The 25,967-nt window shown below is 46.2% G+C and overlaps 4 protein-coding genes across 4 annotated transcripts; 3 read left to right on the top strand and 1 right to left on the bottom strand.

The window, feature by feature from the left end:
• Nucleotides 1–10,055: 10,055 nt before the first annotated feature.
• LOC100845952 (auxin-responsive protein SAUR72) lies at nt 10,056–10,910 on the top strand. The gene has a single exon (XM_003560394.4). The coding sequence runs from the start codon at nt 10,261–10,263 to the stop codon at nt 10,624–10,626; it is 366 nt and encodes a 121-aa protein (XP_003560442.2). The 5' UTR covers nt 10,056–10,260; the 3' UTR covers nt 10,627–10,910.
• Nucleotides 10,911–11,930: 1,020 nt separating this feature from the next.
• LOC100846256 (twinkle homolog protein, chloroplastic/mitochondrial) lies at nt 11,931–19,396 on the top strand. Its single transcript, XM_010242321.3, has 21 exons — nt 11,931–12,329; nt 12,640–12,767; nt 13,175–13,230; nt 13,340–13,397; nt 13,479–13,619; nt 13,772–13,855; nt 13,933–14,013; nt 14,097–14,162; nt 14,270–14,383; nt 14,541–14,588; nt 14,686–14,771; nt 14,916–14,976; nt 15,712–15,894; nt 16,428–16,559; nt 16,642–16,703; nt 16,992–17,075; nt 17,873–18,004; nt 18,135–18,231; nt 18,323–18,457; nt 18,557–18,624; nt 18,788–19,396. The coding sequence occupies exons 1-21, from the start codon at nt 12,062–12,064 to the stop codon at nt 18,873–18,875; spliced, it is 2,172 nt and encodes a 723-aa protein (XP_010240623.1). The 5' UTR covers nt 11,931–12,061; the 3' UTR covers nt 18,876–19,396.
• An 891-nt stretch (nt 19,397–20,287) lies between these two features.
• On the top strand, nt 20,288–22,594 carry LOC100834473 (patellin-4). The gene is made up of 4 exons (XM_003563348.4): nt 20,288–21,518; nt 21,666–21,790; nt 21,876–22,020; nt 22,127–22,594. The coding sequence occupies exons 1-4, from the start codon at nt 20,406–20,408 to the stop codon at nt 22,388–22,390; spliced, it is 1,647 nt and encodes a 548-aa protein (XP_003563396.1). The 5' UTR covers nt 20,288–20,405; the 3' UTR covers nt 22,391–22,594.
• Nucleotides 22,595–22,936: 342 nt separating this feature from the next.
• On the bottom strand, nt 22,937–25,628 carry LOC100834775 (tubulin beta chain-like). Its single transcript, XM_003563349.4, is given in 4 exon segments — nt 22,937–23,901; nt 23,904–23,917; nt 24,564–24,833; nt 25,097–25,628. Coding segments are annotated over 4 exon segments (1,341 nt in total). The 5' UTR covers nt 25,491–25,628; the 3' UTR covers nt 22,937–23,238.
• Nucleotides 25,629–25,967: the final 339 nt, after the last annotated feature.

Raw genomic sequence — 25,967 nt, forward strand, 5'->3', positions numbered from 1 at the left:
AGTAGCCTTCACTAATTACAAGGGATTTGTCTGCATGCAAGGAATTCATGTTGACCGATCTTTTCAAACTGTTGACCCGCCTAACACTTAGTATAACTACTCTCTTAAAAAAAATAACTCTCTGGTTTCAGATTTACAAGTGACCCCCACTTAGAAAATGCTGGAGTACTTAAAGCAAAAGTATCGTAGAGACCGCTTGAACTCGTCACGATGAACCAAACTTCTCAGCGGTCAAGCGGTGTACATGGAAGTAACTGCAATGGGCAGTTCGGTAAATTGACCACTCCTCGGCTCTTTCCTGGCCGTAGAGGGCCGTACACATTCCGGACGGGCAGGAGCACGACGAGAGAGAGGCTCCACCGAGGAAAAATAACTGCACCCACATCCGTTCCTAGCTACCCCCGCTCCTTTTGTCCCAGGTCACGACGGGCCAGCCCTTCGTCGACTTTTCTACTCACAACCAGACTGCATGGCAGGTGGACCCTGGCTGCCTGCCTGCCTATCTCCTCCGTCGGTAAACCTAAACACAAACACCGCCCACAGACTCAGCGGCCTGTTACAGACAGGGCAGCAACGACCGAGCGCTTTGGCACGGGGCCCACTTGTCAATCCACCTAGATAAGCACTGCCTGACAAGGTGCCAATGTTTAGAGAGAAAAAATAACAGGAGAAAGTGGGTGAGAAATGAGTGACACTGGCACGGGTAGCTAAGCTACCCTCGTAGGTTAGCATTTCCAGGTCGGTCTGAGTCAGTCACGGGCGCGCACAAGAGGTGTCCGGAAACGGCGAGATGGATCCCAGTCGTCCATCGTAGATCCACGTGGTGTGCTGCATCGCTAGATCTTCTTCTGGCACACAGTCTCCGAGTCCATGTGGAGACCTCGGTCTGGGAAACGAAAAAGTGGAGAGAGCACGGCTTCCGAGGCGCGCGCGATCGTGCGTCCCAGATTTCGTCGGTACGCCCACAGATACGGCACGTACTCGTACGTACAGTACCTGCTCGAATGGATCCAAGAACGCGCCGCCCTAGATTAATGAGTACTCCAACGGTACTACACCGCTCCGCAGGTGAATTGATCTTTTTTCATCGTTCATACGTACGTAACTCCCTATGCCATCCCAGTTCAAAACTGTCGTCGTGCCTGAGTTCCTGGCTAAAACGCTTTACGAGTTCGTGATGTGTGTGTGTGTGTCTTCCTTTGCGAAGCGAGTTCTTTCCTAGCTGTCGTACGCGCGTGTACGTGCTGGATCAGATCTCCGGCCAGATCGATCTCTGGCCGTGGTTGGTGCATGCATGCACCAAGGACTTTTGAATCACCACGCACTGTCGCACTGATCGACGTGACCATTTCCGCATCAGCATATTTGCTAGCTATATCTAGATCCGTTCCTACTCAAACAAACTACAGGTTACGTTGTCCGGACACAGATTCTTCTTACCCATGATGCAATCATGTCTTTTTTACTTTGTGCGTGCGTGCATGCATTGCGCCATTGCGTCAGAAAGGTTAGTAGCACGTCCGCAATCCTCCGCGGAGATGACGAGAAAAATGGCACCCGACACGAGTGAACGAGAAGCGCGTCGGTCCAGCTAGCTAGCCGTTCAGCCAAGTCCATCGTTGCTGGGTCCACCGAGCAGTCCCACGGCACCGAACCTAACCGGAGTACGGTACGGAGCGCCACTTGCCGTGCAAGTTGCAGTACTGCACTAGTGCTGCTGGTACTTTAGTGCAAGAGCTTGGTTGGAACGACCAGTCAGGAGTAATATAAAATGGCCCCGTGATTCGTACGGAGAAATTTGTGGGAACCTTGGGCTAAACCAGCTGGTGTGTACATTATTAGAGTGAGATACACTGATACTGCGTGCTACAGCGTATAAGACTTGTATAAAAATGGTCGGGTTTATATTACTCCCTCCATCCCATGTATTAAGTGACTTTCGATTAAATGTATCTAGTATTTAAAAAAAATTAGACAAATACATTTATATTTGATCAAATTTGAGTCACGGAGGAAACAATGGGATTACCCAACAGGCCCGATTGAGGCCCATGCATGGCGAGGGACAGACACCGACCGACCCGACGGATCGAGCACGTACCGGCGCGACACATTTAAGAATCCGTGTATTGTACGTACTGGATCATGCAACAAGCTGTTTGGATTTCCATGCGGCGATGCCGTGTGTTGTCTGCCGCACACTCGACCCGGCACCGGCATCCCATTGCCTCGTCAGTGTTCCTCTTCTCCTTGACTTCGTTTCCATCGATATTGCGAAGACCGGAGCGATCGATCCATTGCTAGATCCCACTTGCAGTCCGACTTGGTCGTGTAGCAGACGTCTAAATTACAGTACAGTACTCCCACCATCACACCATGCATCCGGCAGAGATATTGTTGTGCGCTAATAATGCTCATGCGCGTTAATTCGTCATCGGGCCGAATATTCTAGGCTCCTGGCAAATGTAGACAAAATTCTTGTAAGTATCCGTACAACTGCGCGCTGGCGTATATTGGTATTTTTGTATGTGCTTGCAAACAAGTACTCCGTACAATGCCATGTTTTTTTTTTTGAAGGTTTATTAAAAAAAACATCACTACAACAGAGCACACATGCCACTGGTAACGCCAGCCAAAACTCCATTGCATGTGGGGGCTGACATGTTTTTGCACAACTTAAACAAAAAGGGAAAACACCCTTGATCTACCTGTATACGTGCCAGCTATAGCAACGGCCACAGTTTATGCCCAAACCGTCTTCAGGCCATCATGTTGAGTCCCGTACGTGCCGTACAGTCCGGAGGAGCTCACGGGCATGCAGTTGGTGCAGAACGAATTACTCAGTTTCCTCAGTAATACGGGTCGATCGATTCCCTTCCGTGCGTCAATAATAATGCTGCCTTGGACGATCAGATTAGTCCTCCGTTTTTTCCTCAATCTTCTTCTTTTGTCCTGGCCTATGGTCGATTCTCCATGCGTACGTGTGCCTAAATTGGCCGGTCGTCGTTGTACGCTACGGGACTCTGCTCGACGTCTCGATCGATCCCGACTTCGATCCACTTGCGTTTTGGAAAGATTAATCACGACGTGCGTGATCGAGACCCGATTCAAGTAAACAAACTTAATCTGGACAAACTCTATTAAATGTCACCACTAGCAGTACGGAATGGCCGTCTTAAGGTACAGCAACACTACCGATCGATCCGTACAATGATGCTCGCTTAACAATTCTATGCGTGCTTAGGTTTCTAGCCACACGTGAACTGTGCGGCGTCTTATGCTCGCTTAACAACACTAATCTTGTGTGAGGATTCTTTTTCAGGATTTTCCCGGCACGTCCACGTCATCCCGGCCCGGGCGGCGGTCTAGATATTTGACGAGAATTGCCTGACGGGCCTGTGCTTATCAGGTCTCTAATTAAGAATTTCCGGGTGACCATGTATCTCCTGGTCAAAATCTATAGTCCCGGTCCTCCCACGCAATTGCGTGCGTGATCATCGGTGTGCTGATCTGAGGAGATTTTCACGTATGTCCCGTCCCAATTAGCAAAAAGTAATCAACGGTTTCGCCGTTGCTTTCTGCCTGCTGCTTGTCGTTGCATGGCACGGCACGTAGCGGGCCGGAGCAAGAATTTCTCTCCCTCCGTTCACATGGAACCACCTGGAGAAGACGAAGAAGAGCAGAAGAGCTTCCACACTGAGTGAGAGCGACCCCATTTGGATTTCCCGATCGACCTCACTACGGTCTACGTGTACGTCGAAGACCAGAAAAGGCAGCTGGTTGCTAGTGGCAACACACACTGATGAGTGACGTGGATATGAATGTCGACTCAGCAGCCAATCAACCTAGCCAACAAGGATCTTCTGATCAGCCACGATGATCAATCAATCGACGATATTAACCAGTTAGTCTATCGGTCGACGTTTTAAATTCGTTGGATTAATATCTGATGGTCATTTTCAATCTCTTATCTCTCGCTTGTTATCATTAGATTAAGATCTGATGGCTAACATAAGTATGGAGTAGCAGGCACATCACCATTAGGTACTACCTACGTATACGTACGGTTTGTTAATTAGTGTGTATCTCATAATTGCCACTTTTTAAATCCCAATCATGTAAGTATGCACCCCTGGCATACACATCGTCGCCCCCACGTTGCTGCTGGAGACGAGTGAACTTACCAGCACGGCACGCGGATACAGGTACGTACGTACGGACATACTACGGACGCAGCTGCGCCTGCACATGGCCCAGCAGCCAGCCTGCTCCATCGATACAACAAAAACCGGAGAAGTGGTTAGAAAATCACGAGTCAAGGTCGTATATTCGTATCCCATCCCAGGATAGGATAGGCCATTAGGCCGGCGGGTTGTAAGATTCTTAGGACCAGCTAGCTGTACGGCAGCTAGCAGTACATATACACATACATGCATGCACTTTGGTGTTGAGATTTTAGAAGGGAGGTTGATGAGATTCTTATCTTATCTCCTCCTTCTCGATCTTGAGCCGTGAAACTAAAGGATGTGCAGGATTTGCAGCTCCGGCCAGCTTGAAAACAAATGGATGGAGGATGATGGACTACGGGATGAATTGGAGGAAGGAACATATGTGCATGCACGGATAGATGCATGACGGTGAGTAGAAAATTGAGCTGACTCACTTGCGCACCTCGTCTAAACTCGCAAGCAGCTGCGTAGACAATTTATGAGTGCAGCTTTGCATGATTCACACTTACTATTAACAACTGTTGTCTGGGGCGGTGTTCTGAACAGCACCCGTTCGAACTTTAATAAATAGCGTGGGGTTCACGTACGAAGTAGAAAAATTTCGCGTTGATTCACTTAGCTTGGGTCCTGCAGTGAATTTTCTCAGTGACAGGAGTAGTCGAGTACTATCTCCTTTCTCTTTTTTTTTTACGGAAAACACAGACTTTATTACTTAACAGTCATAGGTACAATCGACACATCCCAAGGCTCAACAAGCCAGGTATACCTCAAAGCACTTTTAACTAAACTAAGGGCGTCGATATTCGACCCCGACTCTCGTAAACAAAAACAACATCTAGAAAATCTTTACTCCGGACGGCATCTGAAGCAATATAGAGTTTCTGAAGTTGCAAGTCTTTGGCCAAAGACAATGCCTCACAACAAGCGATCGCCTCCGGAGTCGGTGGATCAGTAATGTAATCTTTTTTTTTGAGAGGATCAGCAATGTAATCAAGAACTCTGTTTAGACTCCCCGCAAAAAAAAATGTTTAGACAGGAAATTTCGAGATGCTCGATCGTTAATTCGACTGGGCCAGTTCAGTGTCTACAGATCGGACGACCAAATTTTGGAAGCTGGGCCTACAAGTGCTTGGGCCCAGTTATTCAGCTCTTACTTTCGATACCAGAAAGCAACCCAATATACTGACGCAACCCATGCAAAAGTCTTTAGAGCTCTTTGGATCTCAGGGTCGAGATATTCTAATTAATCTTTTGTACCACTAATGAAACATCGATCGCAACAGATCAGACGCGGGAAGAAGCCAGCTCGACCGCCGTTGCATCATGCTGCTGCTCGACCACATGGCTGTCTCCTCCGGCTCCATGGTACTACTCCAGCATGGGAGCTGACATGACATGTAGTACTAGCAGCACACTCGAAAAAAAAAAGCAGCACACTCAGCAATCCAGTAAACAAAAGGAAACAGTCTGCCCTCAAAAAACAAAGGAAAACAGTTTCCAGTCTCCTGCTCACCACCTGCACGGGGCTGCCTGCCTGTAGCAACGGCCCTAGTTTATGCCAAAACCGTCCAGGGCCATCACCGTGGGCGGGACCCCGTACGTACTCGCCGTACAGTCCGGAGGAGATCATTCACGGGCTGGCAGCTCTTCTGCCTCTGTTGTAGTCTTGCTTTAGTTAATTTCCGTTATTGCGGGCTGATTCCGTTCTGCAGTCCTGCAATAATGTGGTCTGTGGTGCTTGGCAGGAGGAGGAGTACTATAGTACTTTAGATTACTCTCGATATTCCATCGATCACGACTTGCACTTACTATTGCGTTTGTAAGCTTGTTAGTAGTACTGTTACGTGCGTGATGGTTCCAATTAAACAACCTAATCCAGCCAAACCCTGTTAAATGCAGCCTAGCTAGTACGGACGGAGCTCACTGTTTGAAAAAATGAGTTATGTGGTTAATTAAACAGTTTCTTTCCAGGTGATGCAGTACAGCATATATTTAGTTTCTTAACTGGCCTTACAACCTGCGGGGATGCATCGTGGACGATGTACGGGGGGATCGATGACGACACGGTATATACTGCTGCTCTGCCTAATCGTTTTTCAAAGTTGGGATAACTTCTTCAAAATTATACACGACCACGAAATTAAGACGGGTTTCCAGCACTTCCATATCAACACCAGCACCCGGGTCGCTCTCAGAATTTGGCGAAAATTGTCCTTTGCTGCTGATGGCGCTCGAGGCTCGATCGACACGGGCATGTGCTTATCACTTCATCAGCAGGTCTGCATGCAGAGTTTCTGAGGAATATCGACGTCAGATATATACATATTTGTCCCAATTAGCAAACGGTTACCCCGCCAAACTAATCAAAGGGTGTAATCTATCGCGGTTAGTCCTTGCATGGCATGGCACGTACCGGCCGGGGCAAGCATTTCCCTCCGTTCACATGCAGACGACGACAACCGCGCGCGGAGAAGGAAGAAGATGAAGAGCTGGATCGATAAGGTGAGGGTGATTCCTTCTGCTGGGTTGGCATATGTGCCTATCGACTAAGAAGAATTAATTAGTTGATCTGTCAAGCAATGGCTTGTGACACGCCACAACCATCCAACCGAAGGCCCGTTCAGCGTCTGAATGTCTGATAACCGATCGTCTGAACTTTGGTTCAGGGCATCTGGACAAGTCATCAGTCTGCTAGCTCTCTCTATAGTTCCAGCTGGCTCGAAAGCCAAGTCTGCAGAAGCGCGACCGAGTCAAATAATAGATCAAAGTTCCCCTTCAAAAAAAGAAGAAGATCAAAGCGCGTACTGGGAAGTGACAGGCGTACCGCGTACCACTAGTACGTTAAGCACGTACGTACGGCCCATGATTGGTCGTTCGTTTCTTCTCGTTAATCCCAATCATGTTCTCGCACAGATCACGCACGCCGGGATCGGAAACCCAACTGAAAGCCAACACTTAAAAAAAAAAAGGAAACCCAACTGAAAGCGAATGAACGATACTACGAGCCAGTTACGAGTGTTGTGGCACATGGCAGTTGGCACAGCCGGGTCTGCTCGATAAAAGAAAACGTGATCAGGAATCCCAAACCAGGATAGGATGGGCTAGCTGTACTACATGTAAACACATTCACTTTGGGGTGCTGCTTTGATTCTCGGAGGATGATGATGATGAGATTCTTATCTTATCTCTCCTTTTAACTTGTCGATCGTGGTACGGCATGGCGGTGAGTAGAAAATCTGGCTGACTCCTCACTTGCGCACGTCATGTCAACTCTCAAGATTCAAGAACCTGCATATAATGCAGCTTTCATGCACACTCGAGCTGTAAATGTACCGTGAAAAGATCCTTGGGATTTTGTTATAAACGAAAGCTGTTTGGGCTTATCCAGGGTAATATGGCCCATGGTTTATCAGGCAGTTGATCCATACAAGAAGAGAAGGAAGGAAGGAAGGGCCGCCGGCCCATCCCAACCGCGCGGGCTTCGATTCTATCTACCTGTAGCATTTTCTCTCTCTTTCCGGTTGGGCGTTTGCCTCTCTCTTTTTAGTTCTTTTTTTCTTCTCAAGTTCTTGTTTTTTTAGGGAGTTTAATTTCTGAAGTTCTTGTTTGTTGTTTTGGGGAGAGAGAACATGCCTGATCATCTGACTGTCGTCAGGAAGAAGAGCAAATTCTAATCTAACTAGTACGGAGTAATTAATAGATTACACACACAGACACACACTTTTTTTCTTTTGCCTTTTTACAACTCTTTTTCATCATAAGCTAGTTACAACACGGTTTAATCCAACAAAGTTCAAGAATCACACACCAAGTAACACAGAGAGAACCATGCATGCATATGTGCTGCTAAAACCTTGGATGACGTCACTCGGTCGGCTAGCTATCAAGATCTTGCAAAGGCACGGTCGGCTACGTATATGTTATCTGAGCACCAGAGTCCGGAGCTAGGCTTCCATGCGTGCGTGCGAGCACAAGTCTTGCCTTGGTCAGTTGGTCTAGATTCCACAGAGAGAGGTCAAGATAATGTACGGAGTAATTACTAGCTAGCAAGCATCAGACCGAGGATTGAAAGGTCGGAGTGACCGATTATCGAGTCAACGTTGGCATGCATCCGGTCGTGCTGAAAATTATTGAGTAATTTGCTTCTAGAAACGGTGAAAAAAGAACGGATACATAATTCATTCACCTCGCTGCAAAGCTCGCGGAAAGACTGGCGACCTTGCTAGCTTGACCGATCGACGAAGACTGGAATCGGCTGGATAAGAGGCTGATGGAACATGAGATTAATTCAAGCTGCATGCGCTATTAACCGTTGCCACAATTTCAATAACCAGACACGCGTAGGACAAGTATTTAAAAATCGAGGGAGTAATCCGCGCGCCGACTAAAGCTGGAAAAATTGCATGTGGTTGAGGTTTAATTCATTAAAGTGAAACAGTTTATATATATTTGTCAGTGTTACTCCCCAGCTAGAGAACTTTCAACAGGAGTGCTAAATCGGGCAAGTAAAAGTATGCTTGGCCGGCCATGTAAATAACTAAATAAGCACATGTGCATGTACATAGTCTCGAAAGGAATTCAGTCCTCGCACAGGACGAAGCTCAGGGGAAATTTCGACAGTGGATCGATTCATTGTTGACGTACTACTACACCCTAGTACGTACGGGGGCCGTACGACCGGGTCGCGCGCGCATGCATGCAAACGGTCAGAAGCGTTTACGAACCGCGACTGAATAATATACTCCTGGGCGTATGTGCTTTCAATGGGCACGCTCGAGCGTGTAGTACACGCGCTGCCCGGCTAGAAATTTATTCAGCGGACGTGCGTTGTTATTTTGATTTTGACTACACACGTTCGGATGCCGCCACGTACGCGTGTGCTTGATTAACTAAAGATGAGGTTAACTAACATGCAGGGGCGGGCCTGTGATCTTGACAATTGTGCATTCAAATTTGTTCTGAAAATTCTATAGTCAAAATTGCAACTTACATGCGCGGCTGCGCCGTTGATTGAGTGAACATTGTGGCCACTTGACATCACGGAATTTAGATCTTGGCACTCAGACCTGACTTGGCACCGCCACTGAGTACATTGTTCCAAAATTGAGCATTTTGTGGTCGACCATAATACCATATTCATGATACGCATTCGCTAGCTAGCGCTGTCAAGAATTTCAAATCCATCCCAAGCATGCACCAAGGCGTACAAGTTTGAACGTTCAAAAGGAAGCCCCCCCGCGCGCCCCAGAAGGCACAGAGTCCACCCTAGAACAAAAGAGTAATAAAGAACTAGCTTGTGGCCGGGCAATACAATGGCTTACAACACACCATATGCATGCATGTGTCGTCATCTTGTGGCTGGTGGGATTAGCTTTTTAGCTAGGTTTGATTTCAGACATATATAAATCAACGGCGCAGATTTGTCAAGGCGAGACAGAACCGGAGACTCCTCATGATCTTCAGAGAATATCGATAGATGTTGAGAGAGTTTGGATCATATGCAATCATGCACGTACGGTTAAGTAGTATCCACAAAGTTCAAAGATTGCAAATAAACAAACAAGCGCAAGTATTATGGTTGTTTTAAGTGGTCTGTACTAGCTAGTTTAGTCTAGGAGTCGGTTCTAATTATACTGTATTAGCTTGTGCTGTAGTACAAAATTTCCATGGTCTTAACTTTCAAAGATGCTGTCATGGAAAGTCATGATAGCCAACAATTTTGAAGCCCGGCAGTGGACGTTGACCCCAACCACGACCGTAGACCAGTAAACAACTCTCTTATCTTCTCTCAACACATCACACAGGCTCAACTAGAAAGCAGCTGCAGCTAGCTCATGATCAACCAGACATTCCATGATTCCATCGCCTATAAATGGAGCCACGTTCGAGTCCAACCCAAGCAAAAGCAAAGCAAAATGAACACATGCTGACATCAACACCGATCCAAACCTAACTATACAATCTCTAGCTAGTTAGGTAATTAACCGGCGAGCTACACATACGTAGATCGATCGACAGATCCTCGACAACAATGAAGGAGCTGATCCGGCGGCTGAGCTTCTCGGACCGGTCAGCGAGCGTCGTGGACGGCGACGATCGACCGTCATCACCATCTTCTACGGCAACGATGAGGCAGCTGATCCGGCGGCTGAGCTTCTCGGAGCGGGCGGGGATGGACGGCGCCGTGCCGCGCGGGTGCGTGCCGGTGCTGGTGGGCGAGGAAGGGGAGCGGTTCGTGGTGCGCGTGGAGGCGCTCCGGCACCCGTCGCTGGCTGCGCTGCTGGAGATGGCGGCGCAGGAGTTCGGGTACAAGCAGCAGGGCATCCTCCGCGTTCCCTGCGCTGTCGCCCAGTTCAAGCAGGCTCTCACCGCCGCCGTCGTCTCTACCAAGAATTAATTAACAAACAACTGTGGATTAATTATTGTTATTTTGATAATGTCTCTGCTTAATTTAATTAACAAGATCCGTCGATCTAGTTCTTCGGCCGGGTAGTTGATTAAGGAGAGTAATAATTCTTGTTCTTTGGTGCTATCTGTTGACTAGTTGACTCCTATCCTACTTAGTTTCCTCTTTTCTCTTTCTTATTATTCATTATATTTGTTCTATTTTGGCATGAGAGGATTGCCAACTTTGTTATCAAATCCGTTTTGCTATAGCACAGTTGCCTGTTTTTTGATAAACACAAGCAATTTCTCCACCGTCCGATGTGCCATCAAGATCCGTGAAAGTTTTTTTTTGGCTTCCAGCGCTTTCTTTTGCTGGTCGTTGACCTTGGACTGTTGGAGTTCTCGAGAGTTGAGAGGGCTGGCATGACTATTGTTCGGCACTCCTCCGTTTCATAATTCCTGTCGAAATCTTACATGTATCTAGACACTTTTTAAGAACAAATACATCTATTTTTGAACAAATTTGAGAGAAGAATTATGAAACAGAGGGAGTAGAAATTAGCATAGAACAATCACAAATGTTTTTCCTCTAAGTCCATTGACAATCAATCCAGGTCAAAAATACCCATGTACGAAGATAATGTACGTGCCGTACAATGGGTCATACCTGTACAGTACCAATATATATACCAGCCTGATGCATGATGGAGTTCTGCTCAAATACCAGACATTTTAGCTTTTGGCGAAAGCTATGAGCTACTCCATAATAAATTGTCCCCATCATGACAAGGTTAATGTACACTCCTAAACTTCCTCCTTTCCCCCGGCATGACAACGTTTATGTACACTCCACTCCTAAACGTCCTCCTTCTCCGTAGAGCATGCATATCAAATTGGATGCTCTTTTAGAATTTTCAAACTGAGGAAGGTCACTCTAGATTGGATTTCACTGAATTTTGTGGTTTTCCTTTACTTTTGTAAATTTTAGTGTGTTACTAGAGAGCATGCTCGAATAATGGTACTGCTCCGTAGTAACATTTGTATGCGCACCTCGCTAAGTAGTCGTTTAGAATAGTCGATAAAACTTCCTTTTACAGAAATATTTAGAAAGCAAGCTCTTGAATCCCGCAAGCCTTTTCCTCAATAAATAAATAAATCCCCCAAGGCACCCCGAGTCCCCGACCGTTGGCCCTGCAGTTAGCATCCATTTTTCTCGCTGGCAAGTCGGACCCACCTGTAAGCGAGCAGGCACATTCCGAGGAACACGGGGCCGAAATGTAAAACCCTAAAACCCTCGCCTCTATCCAATCCAAAAAAATCCTCTGCTTCCTCGTCGCCTCTCCTCTTTCTTCCTCCGCAAGACCCCCAAAACGAAGCCCCACCTCCTCCTCCTCCCGTCCATGCCCCGCTCCCCGCCCTGAAGCCCTAGGCCCCCCGTCCTCGTGATGCCACCGCGGCCGTCTCTCCAATCGCTCCTCCTCATGGCGGCCTCCTCCACCTCCGCCGCCGGGGGCTCCGGCCTCCTCCTCGCCGCGCGCCGCCGCCGCTTCCCCGCCGCCTCCGCTGCCGCCGCGGGGGCCCACCGCATCCGCTTGCTGCACTCCTTCTCCGCCGGGACCCGCCTGCCCAGGCGGCCCGAGCTGGTCTGCTGCTTCGGAACCACCCCAGTGGCGGCGCCAGTCGCCGACCCAGTGGTTCCGCAACCGAGGAATGGTAATGCGCCTACTGCAACAGCCATTCGCGTTTGTAATGCGTGCTTAATCGTTCTCGGAGCTCCAGCTCCAGGAGACCCTATTGCCAGTTTCGCAGTGTGCTGCCCGTCAGAACATGCTGAAAAGTTACCGTAGTTCATTGCTTTTCAACTTTGGGTCTTAGATATATAGTAGCTTTGAAGTGTTGTGCTCTTCTAATCTCAAGTGGGCTCATGACTCACCCTCCAAAAGAAAATGCCGCTTCCTGGCTTAGAACCGTATTTTACTTTTCGATTCTGGCACATTAACTAGGCGCATTTGCTTTTCGACAGTTCGTTCGAAGGAGGACAAGAAGGCTTGTGAAGAACGCATAGGGATACTAGTTGAGAAGATGAAAAAAGAAGGAATAAATTCGGAGCGATGGAAGCTTGACATTTATGACAAGCTGCTTTGCCCAGTGGTATTGTGGCCTTTTATGATACCAAGTATTGTGTCTGTTTCAATTTGCCCTACTTTTTCATCAAGTGTTTAGTAGCATAAATGAGACAAATATTTTCTTGGTTTAGGACATCAAAACTTCATATCTATGATTTGTTTTATCGGTTTAACTGCTTGTTTCTATTTCACATGTCATGCATACATGGAGTATTTATGAGGCTTGCATAAAAAAATCTCCTCGGGAAGTGAAGTGGGTGTAAATTATGATCAATTGGGCGACCTTGTAGAATTTGAAGGCCAGTTCTAAACATTGTTCATATTCTTAGGATATCAATAGATAGATGATGCTTTGGTAATCCATTGTAGTATTTCAGATCTTGAGCTATCAGCCAAACAAATGAAACTATTTTTTTCCCTTCTGTTCACTAGTGCAATGGGGGATCAACTGAGGAGCGAAGCCTCAGTGTCTTCATCCGACAGGATGGGTGAGTTTTCATATACACCATTGTTTTGAACTGCCAGTTAGAGTTGTTTGTTCTTGTATATACTCTAGAATACCTGCCATCTGATCTCTGTTCTATGCTCTTTTTTCAGCTTAAGTGCATCATGGAAATGTTTTAGGGCGACTTGTGGTTGGAAAGGCAGTGCCAAGGTGTGTTTAATAAACAGACGAAAGAAAACTCAAAGTAACTTAACATCTTGATGTTACTTTTGTTCTCTATGGTGCCTGCAGCCCGATGGAGTTTCCGAAGTCTCCCAAGCAAAATATGTCAGAGGAAAAGAAAACAATCAGGTTGTCAAAGCTAATCAGGCAGTCAAGGTTTACAGGAAACTTCATGAGGAGGACCTCCCTCTTGAGCCACTTTGCGATGAGGTAACTAAAGTATTATTAGTTAGAGCCGTTTTAAATGGGTATAATTTGCACTTGATACTGAAAACCATCTTGATAGTTTCTTTTGCATCCTTTGATGTATTATAGTAAAACTTTCTGCACATGAGTATTCCGAAAATGGTTTTTTTTTGCAGCTCGTAACATACTTTTCTGAAAGAATGATATCGGCAGGAACACTTCAAAGGAACAATGTAATGCAACGTAAATGGAATAAAAAGGTATTATTATACTGTCGAAGTTATTTTACTTTGGACAAGCATATATTGTGATACTTACATTGGTGTTTCATCCGCAGATAGTTATTGCTTTCACCTATAAACGTGGTAAAGTCCTTGTTGGCTGCAAATACAGGGAAGTCAATAAGAAATTTTCACAGGTTTGTTGTACTGTTCCTTTTTAGGTTATGTGCTTATTTTATATTCTTATGATTGTTATTCACACTCGTTTACTTTGTGCCAGGAGCCGAACACAGAGAAAATTTTGTATGGTCTGGACGATATAAAGCAAGCACGTGATGTTATCATTGTATGTTCTAGATTTGCCTTCGGGACATTTCCCCCTTTTTGTTCTTGCCAATCCATTTGAGTCTGAGTTCACAATTTTACTAGCTTGTGTCCTTTCTGAGATGATAGGTTGAGGGTGAAATTGATAAACTTTCCATGGAGGAGGCTGGCTATCGTAACTGTGTGAGTGTGCCAGATGGTGCACCATCGCAAGTATCCAACAAACTCCCAGACAAAGATGAGGTTAGAACTATTTTCTGATACTGCTGATTTTCTTTGCCCCGCAAGAGAGTTTTTTCTTGCCACTATTACTTGCTAGTATAATAACCTAATGCGAGCTGATATGCAGTTGCAACCTTAGTTGTGATCTAACATCTTCTTATATTCCCTGTAAAGCTAGGATAAGAAGTATCAATATCTGTGGAACTGCAAAGAATATCTTGACAAGGTGGGCATTTTCTTGTTTCATAACTAGTTATTTGCAAACTCTATTGCTGACATATGCAGGTGTCATTTACTGAATTTCAATTGCAACATGTAATTAGGCATCTAGGATAATACTGGCAACAGATGCTGATCCTCCAGGGCAGGCTCTTGCTGAGGAACTTGCTCGTCGGCTTGGTAAAGAAAGGTTTGTGTTTCACTGTGTTGCAATCAGAAAGGTTTGTGTTTCACTGTGTTGCAATCAGAAGCCTCTGTGGTTACTAGGTAGTAGGCCTGTGACGGTGCTAACCCTCATTTGATTCATTTGCCACATTTTATTTGATGTAATCAGGTGTTGGAGGGTCATCTGGCCAAAGAAGAACGAGACAGATATTTGCAAAGATGCAAATGAGGTTTGTAATGGCTGTCATACATGGACACCTTTCACTAATAAATGATACTCCCTCTGTTCCATAATTCTTGTCTCAAATTTGCCTAAAAATGGATGTATCTATTCCTAAAAAGCGTCTAGATACATGTAATATTTCGACAAGAATTATGGAACGGAGGTAGTACATGATACTGTTTTCACCTAATCATCAATAATTTGCTCCTTGTTGTTTACCTGTTGTCCTTAATGGTAGTTCAAAGAAGTGCCTGACATAAGACATTCCATACTGCTGTAGTGTTGATGTCAGAAATATCATTTTCCTAACATGGCTCAAGCTTATGTTAACTTCTTCTAGAGGCTTAAACTCCCTGAACCTGGATTATGTTATTATTGTGTTCTCTGAAAGTAATGCAGTTGCAGTTATTCATAATTAAAGCCTGCAAGGTTTTTGGTGATGTGCTCATATTTTCCAATTTATGCTAAATAAGAATTCTCTCCAAACATTTGTTTGAGAAAACAATCACCTCAAAGGTATATGTCAAATAAACCAACTACTCAAAAGATGGTGATGCATATAGGCACCGCATTGAAAGTGTGGTAATCAAGTGATTGTTTATCAAGGCAAGGGTAGTCTCGGTAGGGTGAGCGGACGACCACCAACTCAACTCTTTATAAGTGTGAAGATAAAGAGATTACTCTATGTTGGAACTTTGGTGTGTTTTTACACTTGCTCTAACTGCCTTTTCCCCCATTACAGGTACTGATGTTTTTAGGGACACAGGCATTGAAAAAGGTTATAGAAGGTGCAGAACTGTATCCTATAAGAGGTCTTTTCAACTTCAAAGATTTCTTCCCTGACATTGATAATTATTATCTTGGAATCCGCGGGGATGAGCTTGGTATTCCTACTGGTTGGAAATGTATGGATGAGCTATACAAGGTATTCAATAGTTGCATTTTTAATTACTATTTTGTACTATTTTCTTGAAGATTGGATCTGCAGTTGGAGTTGCCTTTTTTCTTTCCCAACTTAAAGAGTTCTGTTGTTTTCTTTATGTGTACATAGAAGGTCACTTTCTGACTGCAATAGCTGTTGAGTGTTGACATTTGTAACGAGATCAGTTCTGAACAGTTGTAGCCATGCATTATGAATTTATGATTCATTCATCTAGCTGAAACAACTAGATGATTCTAGTTCTGTTGTTTTCTTTATGTGCACGTAGAAGGGTTGCTTTCTGACTGCAATAACTGTTGACACTTGTAATGACATCAGATCTGAACAGTCGTTGCCATGCATTATGAATTTATGATCCTTTCATCTGGCTGAAACAACTGGATGATTCTGGTGAAAGTGGCTATCATGCACTAAAAGATGGCCTGAACTGTAATAGGACGTATCTGGAGCTGCAGTTGCAGCTTTTCATACATCATCCAAAATTTCCCATGTCATTATGTTTATTTTCTGTTCTTCAGGTTGTTCCTGGGGAGTTGACTATAGTAACTGGAGTCCCAAATTCTGGCAAAAGTGAGTGGATTGATGCATTATTGTGCAATATAAACGATCAGTGTGGGTGGAAATTTGTACTATGCTCAATGGAGAACAAGGCAAGCCATTATTTGACAAAGTGGGTGGAAGTAGCTTTCATTTTATTTTACACTTGCAAATAACTGTGATTTTGGTGTTTAGGTCAGAGACCATGCTAGGAAGCTATTGGAGAAGCACATTAAGAAACCATTCTTTGGTGCAAGGTAGGATAAGGATGTGCACATGTATCTCTATTTGAGTCTCATCTCATATATGAATATGATGCTTAAAATCAATAACTGCCTTTTAGAACTCTTCCCTTTGAGAAGGACACTAACAACCTGTGGGTTACATGCTATCAACTGTTGAGTCCAACAAAAATTCTTCCCAAAAGAGTCTTTGGCTCACATGTGCAGACATGTCAGACTTAATATGACTATTTATTCTTGTTGTTGTGAAGGTCTTTTAATTACATGTAATTGGTTCAGCAAACTTTGTTTTGGTTTCTATAGATATGGGGGTTCCGTGGAGCGGATGAGTCCAGATGAGTTTGAAGAAGGCAAGCAATGGTTAAACGAGACATTCCATCTGATTCGGTAATATAACATTTTATTAATGTTCTAAGCAGTTAGCAAGTGATCACCACACCTTGAAGCGCTGTTGTGGAAAACCCTGCCTTGAAACTGCACAAAAAAAATTAAAATATAATTCTTTATGTGCAATGTGAATTGTAGAAACGCACACAACTAAACAACGACTTCTAAATTTACCATATAGTGTTGCATATGAGGACATTGCTAAGGGTCTCTAGTCACTGCTAAGTTGAACTTTCAAATGATGAAAGGACTGAACAACTAAGCGCTACGTGACACAAATGGCAAATGAAGCATCCACTTAACGTAAGATAATACCTGTATTTCTGTACTTGTCCAATTCCATTTCTAGAAAATCTCTCCTTTTAGGCTTCTTGCCTTCTACTCTATCTCACCTTTATTTGAGGCAAACTCTATCAATGTTTTAGCTGCCTATATAGCTCTTGAGTGAGACACTGTATCTTATTGTCCAAGGTACAGAAAAAGAATAAAGTATCTGTTTGGTTGCTCTGATAATCTCTAGCACTTCACGGCCTGCTATCAAGGAACACTAACTGCTAACTTTGAAATTTGACCACAATGCATATACCTGCTGCTATCTAGGTCCTCAAGGCTGCAATTTATAACAGTGTATTTGATAGGCTGGGTTTATCGTCTTCTGTTTCTGTTGATGTAGCACTTAACTGTGACGCGTTAGTTATTGTACTTCCCTTGGATAATGTGCCTCTATTGGATGATGATGTACATTTTCAGAATTATTGAATGCTGATTTTTTACATTCACTATGTCTTATTAATCAGGTGTGATGATGATTGCCTTCCATCCATTGACTGGGTTCTTAATCTTGCAAAAGCTGCAGTTCTAAGACATGGAGTTCGCGGTCTTGTGATTGATCCTTATAATGAACTTGACCATCAACGCCCCTCAAATCAGTAAGCATGACCTAAACCTCATGAGCAAGATTTTGTCATCATTTAGTAATTATAGTTACAAACATTCATTGTGAAGTCGTATGTGTTTCCTTTCTTCTTCTGGTCACTCCTTTTGCTGTGTTATTGACAGAACCGAGACAGAATATGTCAGCCAGATACTTACCAAAATTAAGCGCTTTGCTCAGCATCATTCATGTCACGTTTGGTTTGTTGCCCACCCTAAGCAGGTAATCAAATTGCGCATTATTATCACATCAATCTTTGCAACATGGGTTGCGGCATACAGTCGGGTCTTATTTCGTGTTAAAAAAATTCTAGCTTCAAAACTGGAATGGTGCACCGCCTAATATGTATGACATCAGTGGAAGTGCACATTTCATCAACAAATGTGATAATGGGATTGTCATCCACCGAAACAGGGATCCAGATGCTGGTCCTATTGATGTCGTGCAGGTTATTTGTTTCACCTTTTTCTTATCTTATACGCTTCAGTTCAATGCTGCGACTGCCTCTTTTCTTATCTGTTTTGCTGCATTCAAATGGGAATCATAGGTTTCTATGAAGAAGGTGCGGAACAAAGTGATAGGGACAATAGGGGATGCTTTCTTGACATATGACCGGTATGTACATTAGAAAACTTAATTCATTTCCTGAACTGATTGTTCCTGACTTGAGTTTCCTGCTTTGTCTACCATTTTTTAATGCCTTTCGCAAACCAGGAAACTATATACTCCAGTTTCTACCGTTCACCAAAAAATATTTTTCATGCTTCAAATTACACAGGGTTACTGGTGAATACAAGGATGCCGATAAAGAAATTGTGGCAAAGGTCGTCAAGCAGCAGTCAAAGAAGACGGCGATTCGACGCTGATTTGCTTTACTATCTCCCTGGATAGTTAACAAACACGAGATGATATGGTTGCTTCTATGGCATGTCGCAGTTTGCTGTATGATCAGCACTATTGGCGGAGATGGTCGTACATTGTAGCTGACTGCTGCCTAATTCTTCAGCAACATCGTCCTCCTGAACGGTATGCACGCCCTCAGGTGTCTCCCAGACTCGTGGTCAAAATGTGGTTTGAAGGCTAACCTTGCTAAGATAGGCACATGACATTGCTTGGTTGTGACGTATAGCAGTAAGCTTATATTGTAATTAATTAATCGTCGCACCAGCTGGGTCATGTCAGCAGCAAAAAGCTCATATCATCCTTAGGTTATTTTGTATGCCCTTCCAACGGTTGTAGCAGTTGGAAGTCCATCAATTAGCAGTCCATCAGAAATATCTATTCCAGATTCAAGTATTCATACCAGAATTCTGGAACCTAGTGCTTTCTTTTTTGTTCTACCACCACACACATGCAATGCAATCCATCGGCCATGTGGTTAGAGCAATGGGAGATTGACGTGCAATCCTCAATGATGAAATCTATTTGGGCTGGGTCCCATCCGGCGCTGGAACAGCGAATGGTTCCAAATCATTAATCACCATTTTAATCTCCACTTTGCAATCATTCATGCTTCTCTCCTTGTGCGGCCTGGCCCTTCGTTTACAGCTAAGCCTTGTTGGTTGTTTCTGATAGGCAACCAGCTGGATATATATCGATGTGATCAAAAGCTAGGCTGTGTTGTGTGTCTATGTTGGGTGATTGGCAATGACAGCACCGCAGCTGGGTACATACATTGGCCAGCTGATCAGTCAGCTAGCTACCTGCTTTCCTTACCTTTTGCTGTGCTGTACAGTTTGCCTGCTGTCCCTGCCCACTGTGTACTTTGTTTCTGCCACCTCTTTTAATTCCTCCAACCCTTAAATGCGACATAAATAAATTCGTATGAACCTCCAGCTTGCAGATGCAAATAAAGAATGCACCACTGAATGCAAAATAAATTAACAATTAGTGCTATATCAACATAAATTCGTCTGAACGGACGACTTCTCCAGCTTGCAATGCAATAAAGTACGCACCACTAAATGCAAAACATAAAATAAAAAAGATCACAATAGTAGCAAGAGCATTTGCTGTCGGTCAAACAAGAAGCTGTCAGATGGACGAACTGAGCAGAACCGGAGCCCACAGAAAAGAAACAAAAGCGGTTAGCCGCTGCAGCTAGGTAGCCGTTGGCATGTGGGCCTGGCTCGGGCTGGACACAGCAGAAAGCAACCAAAGCGAAGCGACCCAACGGAACCAAGAACGAAACCCCCAACGGCTCCCGCGCCCGTCCACCTGGCGCCACCTCATTGGCCCGCCGCCCGTAGCCGTTGCTCTTGTACTATATAGCCGCCGGCCGCTTCTTCCTCCCCCGCTCCACCAGACCACCGCCGTCTTTCCTTCTCTCTCTGACACTACACAGAAATCCCCGGCCTTTTCTTTAGCTGTGTTGTGAATTTGTGTTTTTTGCTGTCATGGGCGTGGAGGTCGTCGTCTCCGGTGGCGGGGTGGTGGAGGCGGCGGCGCCGGCGAAGGAGATGGTGGTGAGCGCGAAGGAGGAGGCGGCCGTGGTTGCCAAGAACCCGTCGTTCAGGGAGGAGAGCAACCTGGTGGGCGATTTGAAGGAGAGCGAGAAGAAGGCGCTCGCCGAGCTCCGCGCCAAGGTCGAGGCGGCCATCGTCGAGGGGAAGCTGTTCGAGGACACCAGCAAGGTGAAGGCGGAGGAGAAGAAGGTGGGGAAGAAGAAGGAGAGTAAGAAGAAGGCGGAGCCCGTCGAGGAGAAGAAAGCGGAGACCGTCGAGGAGAAGGAGGAGGAAGCAGCCGAGGAGAAGAAGGACGAAGCAGCCGAGGAGAAGAAGGAGGAAACAGAGGAGAAGAAGACAGAGGAAGAAGCAGAGGTGGCCAAGGAGAAGAAGGAAGGGGAAGAAGGAGAGCAGGAACCAGCCGCCGTCAAGGAGGAAGCCGGCGATAATGGCGAGAAGAAGGAGGAGGAGGCGGCAGCCGTCGTTAAGGACGAAGCCGCCGATAATGGCGAGGCGGCGGCGGCTGTCGTCGTTGTCGACAAGGAGATCTCCCTGTGGGGAGTCCCGCTGCTGCCGAGCAAGGGAGACGAGGCCACGGACACCGTCCTCCTCAAGTTCCTCCGCGCCCGCGACTTCAAGGCCGGCGCCGCCTTCGAGATGCTCCGGCGCACGCTCCGCTGGCGCCGGGAGTGGAGGAGCCTCGCCGCCACCGCCTCCGACTCCGACGAGGAGCTCTTCCCTGCCGCCGCGTGCTTCCTCGACGGACTGGACCGGGAAGGCCACCCGGTGTGCTACAACGATCTGGGCGCGCTCGCCGACGAGGCCGTGTACCGGAAGGCGCTGGGCGACGAGGCCGGCAAGGCCAGGTTCCTCCGGTGGAGGGTGCGCGCCATGGACAGCCATGTCGCCGAGCTCGACTTCCGCGGCGCCGGCGGGGTGACTTCGCTGCTGCAGGTGACGGATCTGAAGAACTCGCCCGGCCCGGCCAAGAAGGACTTCCGCGTCGCCATGAAGCAGCTGCTCGACCTCTTCCAGGACAACTATCCCGAGCTCGTCGCCAGAAACGTGAGTATACTTCATGAAATGTCATTTCCTTTCCTTCGATTCAACCCAAAGTGCTTCTAAATGACAGAGATTTTAACTGTTCTAGCCAAAATTATGCTTCTGAATGTGCGGGATTTAACTGAATTTTGTGCTGATTTTGATCTGCAGATCCTGATCAACGTGCCGTTCTCCTACTACGCGTTCAGCACGCTCTTCTACCCGTTCCTGACGCAGAGGACCAAGAGCAAGTTCGTCATTGCTCGCCCCTCCAAGGTCACCGAGACCCTCCTCAAGTAAGGATCAAGCTCCTCTGGTCTTGACATGAACATGCATGTAATTTTCAGAATGATTTCTGACAAAGAAGCATGTGTCCTGAAGGTACATTCCGATTGAGTCCATCCCAGTGAAGTACGGCGGGCTGAAGCGCGACGGCGACACCGAATTCTCTGCCGCCGACAGCGAGGTCACCGAGCTCGTCGTCAAGGGAAGCTCCACTGAGACCATCGAGATCGAAGCAGCAGAGGTAAAAAACACGCACATAAAAGGATCTGATCCGAAAGCCCAAACAATGTTCTCAAGACGATTTCTGAATTCTGAATGACTAGACAACTGAATTTTGTGTTTTACAGGGAGACACCACCCTGACATGGGACCTGACGGTCCTGGGCTGGGAGGTGAACTACAAGGAGGAGTTCGTACCGGCCGACGAGGGCTCCTACACCATCATCGTCAGGAAGGGAAAGAAGATGGGGGCCTCCGAGGCGGCGGTGCGCAACTCGTTCCGCGCCAATGAGCCCGGGAAGGTGGTGATCACCGTCGAGAACCCGACGCGACAGAAGAAGAAGGTGCTGTTCAGGCACAAGGCCAAGAGCTTCTCCGCCAAGAAGTGCTGAGGAATGGAAAAAAAAAATTATTGGGCCTTTGGCCATGTCTGTGATGAGGGGAATTCTTTGGGTGTGTTATGTATTCAACATTCGTTATATTCTTTTGTGAGGATAGTACATTGTTGTTGTTCGGCGATTATTCATTCTGTTGGCTGTGTTGTGCTGTGACATTGTCTGAGAATGAAATATAAGGGAATCAGAATTATTGAAGAAGTTTGTGTGCCTTGCTCAAGAACCTTTGGTTTCTCGTTTACATGCTGTGAATTCCATTGCCGGAAAATGCTCCGATGAATATTGGTCATCACGCGTGGCTCACGTCGCTGTTTGATCAAATAACAAAGAGAAGCAGAACAAGAAAACAGAGCCGCACGCAGGTTTCCATTTTCTGTTTATGCAACGAATGTTGGGTGCTTCTCGCAGGGTTGCCATCGCCTAGACAAGAACACAATGGTTGCAACCACTTCAAGTACACATCTGTGCAATGACTTGACCAATACTAGCAATTCTCTGCATGATCAACTAATCTCATGCAGACGACCACAATAACAACATGCGTCAGATAAGTTCATCAACGTGCACAAGGTTCAACTCTTCTGCATATGCAATTCAGAATAGCAGTCTAGAAATACTGTCAACACCACTGCATAACAAGCAGTCAATTACACCAGACTCATAACAAGCAGTCAAGCTTACACCATACTCCACAACACATAATAAATTAAGACTATCAAGGCAGCATGTCATTTAGAAAATATAACATCTAGGTATGTCTAACAGCAACGCAATCAGCCCCAACCAACGCATAATGACTAATGAGCGATACGAGGCATATCTATGGAAAGACAGGAAAGGATGGCTTAGGCGGCTTCTTCCTCCTCTTGTTCATCTTCATAATCCTCATCCTCCTCGGCCGTGGCATCCTGGTACTGCTGGTACTCGGCTACCAGGTCGTTCATGTTGCTCTCAGCCTCAGTGAACTCCATCTCATCCATACCTTCGCCGGTGTACCAGTGCAAGAAGGCCTTCCTCCTGAACATGGCAGTGAACTGCTCGCTGACACGGCGGAACATCTCCTGGATCGATGTTGAGTTGCCAATGAATGTGGATGCCATCTTCAGGCCAGTGGGTGGGATGTCGCACACGCTTGACTTCACATTGTTGGGGATCCATTCCACAAAGTATGACGAGTTCTTGTTCTGCACATTCAGCATCTGCTCATCCACTTCCTTGGTGCTCATCTTTCCACGGAACATGGCTGAGGCCGTAAGGTAGCGACCATGCCTTGGGTCAGCAGCACACATCATGTTCTTTGAGTCCCACATCTGCTGAGTCAGCTCTGGTACAGTGAGGGCACGATACATCTGTGATCCCCTCGAGGTTAGCGGAGCAAACCCGACCATGAAGAAGTGCAACCGCGGGAAAGGGATCAGGTTCACAGCAAGCTTCCGGAGATCAGAATTGAGCTGACCAGGGAAGCGAAGACAGCAGGTAACCCCACTCATGGTTGCAGAGATAAGGTGGGGTTGAGATCACCAACTGAAAAAAAGGGGTAAGAGCAGGTTAACAGATTAAACAGAGCAGCAACACTTATGCTAGTGCAGATATCAACAAAGATATCTTTTCAGTCCACCGCATGACTGTAACAGCAAACAGAGTAAAAATATAGTGTAACCAAATACTGATTCTAGTGAAGGACCAGTAGCACTCCATATGCCAGAAAATACAATGTAAACAACTCAGTGTTTGGATGCAGATAACTAGAGGCTTAAGCATGTGTACTGAAAGAATTACAGCAGCTGTGTACATTGTCACATCAAAAGGTACACAAATATGCCGGCAAACGTGTTACTCCACTCAAAAGTCAAGTCCTCTCACACTAATCCGGAGAACTACAACACATGGAACTGAATATCACAATCAATTATATACTCATTGGACCTACAGCTAATACCAACAGCGCATACAGCATCAAACATGAGCAAAAATTATAATAATGCAACACCAATTAGACCATACCATCTAATGCACAGCATTATGAAAGAAGGAACATGTGACAATTAAGCATGTCTAAATAAAGCATCAAGTTGTCAACAAGGACAAGAGTCCACTAAAACATCAATTACTAAGCACTAATACATGCTAAAAGGACAGAAAATAAACTTGGAGAAGATTTAGCACTTACAGGTGGGTGTAGAGAGCTTCAGCGTGCGGAAGCAGATGTCATAGAGAGCCTCATTGTCAAGGACCATGCACTCGTCCGCGTTCTCAACAAGCTGGTGAACAGAGAGCGTAGCATTGTATGGCTCCACAACAGTATCAGACACCTTGGGCGATGGGAACACCGAGAATGTCATCATCATCCGGTCCGGGTACTCCTCCCTGATCTTGGAGATGAGCAGGGTTCCCATTCCGGACCCAGTCCCTCCTCCCAGTGAGTGGCAGACCTGAAACCCTGCGGTGAACAGAGAAAGAGATAATTACTTACACATGTAGCTGCACAGAGAATCACTAGGAACCCAGCCAAAACACTGGAATTATTAACGGTTTGATGACTAAATTGTCTCATGAATGGATTAGATCTAGAACAAACTTTTTCAGATCTACAAGCTCGTGATACGCACAATGCACCCATACACCTAGATCTGCGAGCTGGATGCCTCTGAAAAGCGAAGAGAAACGGGCTAAAACCACAGATCTGGAGGAATAAACACCTACCCTGGAGGCAGTCGCAGTTCTCGGCCTCCTTGCGGACGACGTCGAGCACAGAGTCGATGAGCTCGGCGCCCTCGGTGTAGTGTCCCTTGGCCCAGTTGTTGCCGGCGCCGGACTGGCCGAAGACGAAGTTGTCGGGGCGGAAGATCTGGCCGTAGGGGCCCGAGCGCACCGAGTCCATGGTGCCCGGCTCGAGGTCCATGAGCACGGCGCGGGGCACGTAGCGGCCGCCGCTGGCCTCGTTGTAGTAGACGTTGATGCGCTCAAGCTGGAGGTCGGAGTCGCCCGCGTACTTGCCCGTCTGGTCGATGCCGTGCTCGTCGCAGATCACCTCCCAGAATTTGGCCCCGATCTGGTTGCCGCATTGGCCACCCTGGATGTGGAGGATCTCCCTCATGGCGTCGGCGGCGGCGGGCGGCGGCGGAGGGTATCTGAGGGTGGGTTAGGGTTCCGGTGAGGTGGGGTTTAGGAGGAGGAAGACGATGGCGGAATGGAAGGGGAGAGACAGAAGGGGGTGGCAATTTGTTTTATCGGAAGAGGAACCGGGGTGTGACGTTACCGGCGTCGGCGTGGGGGGCATCTGAAAATTTTCGAATTTGGCTTCCGTGACGCGCCCGTAAGGGGCCTGTTTGAAATTATGAAATTTGTTCATTGTTTGGTTAATAGAAAAAAAAGGATTGCTTACGTGTGTATTTACTCATAGAGGATTATGAAATAGACTAAGCACAACAGTTAATCAAACATAAAATTAAAACTAAGTTCTAAGTTGTGTTAAGAAGATCAAGATTCTGTTAAGGAGTAGTAGCACAATAGGCGGCTATCGGCCGGGTATTTTTTTTTAAAAAGCCCGGAAGCCCGCGGGCTTGGCCCGTCT

Source organism: Brachypodium distachyon, chromosome 1 (genome assembly GCF_000005505.3).
Source record: "Brachypodium distachyon strain Bd21 chromosome 1, Brachypodium_distachyon_v3.0, whole genome shotgun sequence".
In the NCBI taxonomy this organism is placed as follows: domain Eukaryota; kingdom Viridiplantae; phylum Streptophyta; class Magnoliopsida; order Poales; family Poaceae; genus Brachypodium; species Brachypodium distachyon.